Source organism: Silurus meridionalis, chromosome 24 (genome assembly GCF_014805685.1).
Source record: "Silurus meridionalis isolate SWU-2019-XX chromosome 24, ASM1480568v1, whole genome shotgun sequence".
Taxonomy (NCBI): Eukaryota; Metazoa; Chordata; class Actinopteri; order Siluriformes; family Siluridae; genus Silurus; species Silurus meridionalis.
Genome location: NC_060907.1, coordinates 5,760,079 through 5,768,631, shown reverse-complemented (window position 1 = coordinate 5,768,631; position 8,553 = coordinate 5,760,079). Strand labels below are relative to the sequence as shown.

At 39.9% G+C, this 8,553-nt stretch overlaps 1 protein-coding gene across 2 annotated transcripts; it reads right to left on the bottom strand.

The window, feature by feature from the left end:
• Positions 1–237: 237 nt before the first annotated feature.
• On the bottom strand, positions 238–5,873 carry etaa1a (ETAA1 activator of ATR kinase a). 2 transcript variants are annotated; one of them, XM_046837129.1, is made up of 7 exons: positions 5,514–5,873; positions 3,513–3,644; positions 3,360–3,433; positions 3,166–3,275; positions 1,459–2,957; positions 1,075–1,173; positions 238–813 (listed from the first exon to the last, which is right to left on the bottom strand). In XM_046837129.1, exons 1-7 carry the CDS (start codon positions 5,680–5,682, stop codon positions 704–706), a joined length of 2,193 nt encoding a protein of 730 aa, XP_046693085.1. In that variant the 5' UTR covers positions 5,683–5,873; the 3' UTR covers positions 238–703. The 2 variants fall into 2 exon arrangements, with proteins under 2 accessions (XP_046693085.1, XP_046693086.1); XM_046837130.1 differs by lacking the exon at positions 1,075–1,173.
• Between the last annotated feature and the right edge of the window lie 2,680 nt (positions 5,874–8,553).

The window sequence follows — 8,553 nt, the reverse complement described above, 5'->3', positions numbered from 1 at the left end:
AGTGAAGGAGGCCTGGCCTCTCTAATTCTCTGTGTGAAGGAGGTATGACCATTGTGTAAACCTTAGTGAAGGTGTGGCCTCTGTGCCAGACTATCCTCATGGCCTTCAGTGAGCCTGTCAGTCCCAATGAAGGAGGTAAAACCTGGTTGTTGGTCTGTCAGTCTGAGTGAATGAGATCATCTCTACTAGACAGTGTAGCTGCAGTTTAGATGTTTAAGAAGTGCTGTAGCTGGGAGATGGTTTTGACGAATCATTTTAATAGAATGGAAATAAAACATTAGTATTAAAATATTATCCACTAGTAGTGATCTTATAGTTATGGTTTTCTTTTTCATCTGTACAAGAAAAGAATATATACACATTTAGAAAGCATTAAGAACATTTAGAACCAGTTCCATCACAGAAAAAGCTGAAAGACATCTAACACTACAACCGTTTAAAAGTGCCAGAGTGACAGATGTGCTGCAGAATTTCCGAACCTCCCCGAAATTCCTGGATTTGAGATGTCCCGGAGCAGGACACGCTCATCTGACGAGCCCCTGCCGAGGCTCAGCTGTTCGAGATTCTGTTCAAAACGACTGACCGTGAGAAGATCCAGTCTGTTATCCCCAAACAGGGCAATTTAATGCTGGGAGCGTTAAACGATTTGGACCTGCCATCTTCGCCGGGTCATTTTCGCGATTACGCAACGTCATACCGGAGCTCAGAGGTTCTGATTGGCCAGCAATCGGAGTCTCCGCCTCTCCATGGCCTGCTGCTTCTTCTTCTCGATCTCAGAGTCGCTGCATCTCGTCACCGCCACTTTGCTCGCATCTGTATAATCACAACCCTTTATCACTTAATGTTTAAAATATTTAGGAAATAATATTTATTTGGTCATTTTACACAGAAAGAGTGAACACCAGCAGTCATTTTTTATCAGAAAATTAAAAAAGATCTGCCATCATTCAATAATCAACATGCATAAAAAATTAAAACAATAATTCATTCGGAAACACCTTGTGATTTATACTTTATGAGACAGAGGCAGGTTACATTTGTTTCTATGCAACAAACAAAAATAGAAAAACACACTAGGATTGGAGTGTGAATAACAACGTTCTGTGGACAGAGGAGTCCAAATTGGACATTTCTGGTGGTGGCCCCATAGCTTGAAGTTCCACTTTCCATGATCTGTGAGGGACACAGGAGCATTTAGTCGATGTAATTTGCCAACATGCTAAATGCACATCCTGTCTCGAAATGAGAACCTGCAAATTTTCAAAGCTGCGAGTTCCAAATCCTGAATTATCGAGGGTTGACTGTATTGCTTTCTTTTTCCGTGCAATATCAATTATTAGCATTTAAAATGCCAATTATTAATGCCATAAATCTTACACACAAACGACTTTATTTAGAGTAAACCTAAAAGGTGCCAATATTTATAGTTATACGTTATACGTAATGCAATTATCTTACCTTTAGAAACAGCTGGTCCAACGTTTAAGCTGCTATTAGGCTTTGGGAACTGATGGTCATCTCGAATTCTTCGATATAATTGGACGGTGGTTGCCGTGGCGCTCTTACAAACCTCGCTAGCTGCAGTGCAGGTGGGACTTTCTGTTCTCGTAGTGCTTTTAAAATGGCTGAATTTATACCTGCTCTCTGATGACTTCATCATTCTGCTGTCCATTGCTGAAGTGTTATTGAAACGTGCTCCAGGAAGAACTGCCGTACTCGATGGCGCTGGACAGCGGGCATAAACCTGAGCGTTGGACGAAGAGGGCTGAAAAACCACGTTCTCACGTTTATCAGTGGTGCACTGACTGCTCTGCGGTGTTGGTTTTAATATGGGCGCTTCTCGAGGAGGTTCCTGTTCAGTCATGATATCTTCCACTTTCTCGCAGGCTTCCGAGAACAAAGCATCATCATCTTCTGCCCCGTCTTCCCAGATGTCGTCCGATGCAAAGATGGAATCCAGGTCCTCTGATGCGAAGTCAGTGAGGACATCATCCTCCGGGGTTACGTGGTTTTTCTTCTCCTCACTAACTGCATTGATCTTCAGCGTAGGAACGGCGAGCTTGGTGGCCGAGTGACCAGATCTAGGAGAGTCCAATCTGGAAAAGGAAGGAATTGGAACTGTGGGTTGAACCTTCCATGGTTGGATTTCCATTGGTTTCTTGAGCTGAGAAGTAGTTGTAGATACACCATGGGAACCAGGAACTATTGATAAAACTTTACCGGGAAGAAGAACCTTCGACATACCAGTTCCTGAACTGTTTGGCGCATGAAATTCAACTTTCCTTGCACTTCGTGTAGTCTTGTTCCAACATTGGCCATTCTGAAAGCTCTCAAGTCTTTGGGAGAACCTTTGCGCTTCTCCAGAGTTCGTTTCTTCATAACCGTTCTGAGGAGGAACAATGTTTGATGAGCTGTCATTTTTGTTCGTCTGCTTCTGTGTCGAGCTGTGCTGAGGCACAGAGAACAGTTCCGGGTTTTGAGTCATCGCCATCACCAGCGAGTCGTCCAGCAAATCGTCATTGTTCCAATCGTCATCAAAATCGTCAGCTACTTGCATGACTTTGCTTAAATCAGACGCTCCACCCACTCGAGTGACACCAGGCGTCTTTACCGAGTCTGTATTCGCTCGATTCACACCAAACTGTAGAGCGCATTTATCCACGTCATGAGAACATGTGCTGAAACCCTGGCTCAGGTTGCTGACCGTCTGTGTCGACCCCTCAAAAAGCAAATCCAGATCATCGTCCAGAGGATCACCAATGACCGTTTGGTCCTCCAAATCCGGTGGTGGCTTCTCCGCTTCAGAGTGAGTCTGTGGTGAAGCTGGGAGGTCGATCTCATCAGAAAACAGATCCTGGTCTTCATGCATTTTCATAGAGTTCTGAGCTTCCTCCTGTTGGATCATGTTGAAGTCAAACTGTTTTGCTAACTTCAGCAAGTCATCCACAGGGTTTTGTCTGTGTAGGAACAAGATATTATTTAGCCTGGCATTAGGATGCAGGACATTTTAAGTGCTTTGGATAATTCCTACTATGGATTTTAAGTCAGGGCAAAAAATGGTGCACTAGTGAATGAACTCCATAATAAAACCTCTATATTATTATTTCTTTACCAAGCCAGTTTGCACCACATACTGCTTATATAAAAAGTGGTTTAGTATCAGACCTTGTTGGTTTGGGCTTCATCCTGGACTCTCGGATTTCCGGGGTGCATGGAATGGCCGTGTCCCCAATCCACTGCAGCAAAGAAGACTCTGCCGCCTCCGGCCTCTTGCTCTAAAATACAGAAACCATGACACCAAACTGATGTACACTTCAATGAACAACACATAGACCTATCACTTTGTATTTGCTAATAACCTTTGGAGCTATCCTGTTGGCGATGTCTGCAATGTCCACCGATTTAAAAACAGCGGCCCTCCTCCGGCCCCGTCCTAAATCCAGAATGATTACATGATCACAAATTTGTTCCACGAGCAACAGTAAAGTTGTATGGGATTACAGCCAACTTGCCGGTTCTGACAGGAGTCCAGGGAGATGTTGGATCCCAGATGATTTCATGCTGGAACTCATCATTATTTGGGGACTCGTCCGTAACGGGAGTCCTGAACCCCACCTTCTGGACACGGGTTGGTGTTTTGAAATCTGATTACGAGAAATTTTATCAAATAGAGGTGTAAGAAGTTGTAGGTATCTCCAGTTACTTACTTAAAAGAACATTGCATTTAAATATTTGAATCCATGTACAGTTTAGACAAAGAGTAGAATCTATAAAAAGATTGATCCTATGCATTATGGCCACATGCAAGAGAAAGCACCAATTATTAAACAAAATGTTGTTACTCAAAGAGTCTCAGAATCAATTTATAAAAAAAAAAAAAAACACTTCAAATAAACAGCACATGTCGTCAGTGATTCGCCTGCAGAGGCCACTTTCATACCGCATAACGCAACTCGGAAAAACTATCTGTGCCTTTTATTCAGCAAAAATTATGTGTCGGTCGACCTCAATTCCGACACAAGAGAACAAATACATTTTCATGTGGATTTAAGCTTATGGGTCAAAGACAATCGCTAAATCATCCTATAAATCCGCATTTAAAATTGCATTCACTGGAATATTAGCATAATTCTTATTAAATCTTGAGATGAGTTACGTCGTCTCTCCGTTACACCGGTTTTGAACTCCATCACAGAGTTTTTGAGTCTAACACTTGGGCGATGTGATTAGGTGGACCAATAATTATCTTGAGTCGTGTCATCTGTCTGTTGAGTTGATTTCATAGACAATAAAAAAGCCAGGCGATGCAGAAGTCTGACTTTGGATCGATGTGAACGAAAAATAAGTAGCTTACAGAACAAAGTTAAGAAATTAACTAGGCAGCTCAGCAAATTACACATGCTTAAGTCGCCATTTTAGCCAGAATACAACTAATGAGTATTCATTTTCTTATCATGGGAAAATTCATATTAATTAAGTAAAATGGTCTGACTCAAAACCAGATGTTTTCTCACTTTAGGACTCAGGTACACCCATGTACTGTCTGGAGAAGTCTGCAGAAAAATAGCAGCAGGTGCTCAGGACTGAGATGCCAAAATCTAAACTAGAGGTACAATAATGGGTGTCTGCAGGCAACAGTGAAGCATGGTGGAGGATTCCTGTAACTTTATACTGCATTTCTGCATATAGTGTTGGAGATTTGGTGAGGATCCTCAATGCTGAGAAATACGGGTAGATACCTGATTGACCCCAAATTTATTCTGCAGCAGGACAACAACCCCAAACACACAGTCAGTGTCATTAAGAACTATTTTCAGCGGAGAAGAACAAAGAGTCCTAAAATAGCTTTAGATCTCAACATCATTGAGTCTGTCTCTGATTAAATGGATACACAGAAGGATATTAGAAACCTACACCCACAGGGGATCTGGTGTTAGTTCTCCAAGATGTTTGGAAAAGTTCGAAAAAGAAAATTGACAAGCATAGAGTGCTGATTTGATTTGGATTTTAATATTTTTAGTTTTGTTAATTGATAAAAAATAAACTATTGACACTTGACATCTGCCTAAAACTTTTACACAGTAGTGTATCTCTTTTATTGCTCCAATTTACTCTGACACTGGGTTATTACTTTTCTTTAAACGAATATTCGCATTGTATTATTCCTGTTTATCAGGTTACTAATCATAATAATAATAATAATAATAATAATAATAATAATAATAATAATAACAGTTCATTTCGAGAGCGGCCATATTCAAATGACGTCACAACCGTGTCACGAGCTAACAAACCCATTTCCGGGTTAAGCCACGCCCACTTATTGGGAAAATTTCTATTCCAATGTATTATTTATTTATTTATTAATATATAATTTATAATAGTAATTATTATTATCATTACCCATATCATTACGATTGCCTTAAATATATTAACTGACAAACGTCAACACGTTTTAATACTAATAAACAGAAATATTATGGGTTACAAGTCCAAGCCGAACTCCGACTCACCTTCTTCCGATCTAAAGTGAATAATATCTGATTTCTGGGTCTGACTGGTTCTCGGACTTCTCTTCAGTCTGTTTGGTTTTGTTCTATTCTGTGTAATTGCCAGTAGTCCAGGCTGCTCACGGGTGTCCTCCTCCGGCGTCCAGGTGCAGGTCTTCCTCCCTCGGTTCATGCTGACTCCTGCCGTCCACAGCGCATATTTTAGATAAACATTAAAACAAGTTAAGTTGTATTATTTGATCGGTTCCCCACGCAGCTACCAGCGTCCACATGGCTGCTCTGTTTTCGTTCATTCAAACGACCCGCCAAATTACTGTTTCATTTCCAAAGATCCAGTGCGCATGTCCGTTCGAGCGCGGTGCGTTCGAGAGGATACAACCTGCGCTCCAAATGCGCATTAAAAACGCATGTTTTTGTCTTGTTTTTTTGTTTCTTCACAACAGTGATGTGAAGATCATCATTTTAGTGATTTGGTTCTTTTTCATCTCGTTCATCAAAATGAACGTTTTTTTTTATTTTGTTAATTTAATCAGAAATAAATTTAAATGTTTAATTTTCAATAAGCAGATCCCCCCCAACACGTCTGCATACACACAATTTGATTATAGGTCCTATATTAAAAATATGACAATGCAGCTAAGGACAAATGATGATAAACAGAAAAAGTAGCTCATATCTCCTTGTCCGTGTCGTTAGTTCTTTTTTCACTTGACTTTCATAATTATTATAACAATAATGTCAAGATTCGGACCTGATTTATTGCATTTGGGAGCGTCTGTGAGAGTCACATTATAAAAGAAAGAACGGATCAGATGACTCATGAGATGAACTTCTCGATTCTGTGTCCTGTACATAACCTACAATGATTTTGCGATGCTTTACTCATTCTCATCACTCTTTGAGACGACTCGTTCTTTTGAGACAAATTAAAGACAACAAATCGTTGGTTTATAAACGACCCATCACCACTTGACAACACCACACAATTTATCACTACAGAATGTTGTGTAGCAATGGGTTGAAAAATGGGAACCTAATAAAAAAACTAAAAAAATTTTATTTTTTTTGTAATACATAAAACATTTTGCAGCCGGACACAACTGATCAGAGGGTCAGGGGGTTCAAGCCACTGCACCACCAACATGCCACCATGGGGGTCTTGAGCAAGGCTCTTAATCCTCTCTGCTTGAAGGATGATGTTTCAAGGCTGACCCTGTGCTCTGGCCCCAGCGTCCTTATAATACCAACTTCTTAATGCAAAGGAAGAATTTTACTCTGCTGTAATGTATGTGACAAATAAATGCATATTAAAAGAATACAACATTTCTGTCAGTAAAGTTTTTAAGGAAGACCTGACCTTTCTAACTTTCAATGCAAAGGGTGTAATATCAGTGACTGGCCATGCATTTTACACCAAGGCCTTCATTGGCATCGTACCTGAATCAATCCACCTCTTAATTCCATCAGTATGATGCCATGGCTATAGCAATGATCAAAATTACACCAAAACACAGTATTACAGAGTGTTGCATTGGACTGTTAATGCTGAAGGCAGATTTCTCTGACCTTGGCATCACATGATAGTGGAAATATAATTGGATAACAACAAATTTGCTAGTTTTTATTATTTTTTTAAATGCTAACATAACCATACACAAATGGAAGCAGTGCAACCAAATGAAAAGATATGAAATGAAGAATAATTTGATGTTGTTTACACTATACAACCAAAATTATGTAGACACCCGATCATCACACGCATATGTTGCTATCTGCCAAGTTGAAAGCTCACCAGTGTATACAGTGTTTTCCACCATGTCATGCTGCTTATATGTTTATTGACTGTTCATCAAATTTGCAGCTGTTGTTAATATTGATGTCACACTTAGCAGACCCTATTAATGTCTCCCCCCTTTTATTGAGATGTTGCTACGTTAAATAACTTTAGCCCAATAAACAGATTTACGCACATGCTTGTGTTACAGCGCCTTCATCTTTGGATATTCCCAAATAACCACCGAGGTGGCCCTGCCAGCGCCGCTCGTATATCAAGGGAAGAGTGGACGTCATTGTGTGTGTAAGAGGACCTGGATTTAGCCCTGTGTCTGGGAGTTGTGTTTAGACAGACAGACAGACAGACAGACAGACAGACAGACAGACAGTTGATGTGTTTTTATGTATAAGATATATTCAGAATATATTTAGAATGTATTTTAAAGCAAGTTCACAGGTTCACTGTCACGTAACATCATTTTTCAGATTTTCATCTTTCTAAAATTCCTACATGTAGAGGTCAAGATTTGATAAGATTTATTGGTATTAAATTATGGAATGGTTTATCCCATGTAGCAAAATTTAGAAGATAATATTGTTCTTTAATATGCTATAAAAGATGTATAAAGGATCATCTTAGTGCTGCTTTGTAATCGTTTTTATTTTCTTTTGTTTTGTGTTATGCACTTTATGTATTATATTTGTTTTTGGAGTATTATATTTCTGGGTTATTGACATGTAATTAATTTGCACATTTCTTCCTCTTCTTTTTTCGGCTTCTCCCATTAGGGGTCACCACAGTGGATCATACTTTTCTCATCAATCTGTTGATCCCAATTCTGTTTCACCAACCTCTTTCTCCTTATGCTCTCCTGCACTTCTTCATTTCATCACCACGTCTCTTTGTCTTCCTTTATATTTCCAGATGTCACCCCAAGTACCTTGCTAGCTGTTTCCCTTATCACTTCTGCAGTAGTTGTTCAATCTTTCAGCATCTGAATCATACACTACAGTCTTCCTCCTTTAGTTTCCACCATTATATACTTTTTCCAGTCTTCACTCTTTTCATCTTTTCTTCACCTCCAAAACCATCCTTCAGACCACCATCCGATGCTGTCTAGCTACACTGTCCCCTGCCAACACCTTACTGTCTCCAATCTCCTTCAGGTTGCATCTCCTGCATAGCACATAGTCCACCTGTGTGCACCTTCCTCCACTCTTATAGGTCACCCTATGATCCTCCTTCTTCTTAAAATAAGTGTTTACCACT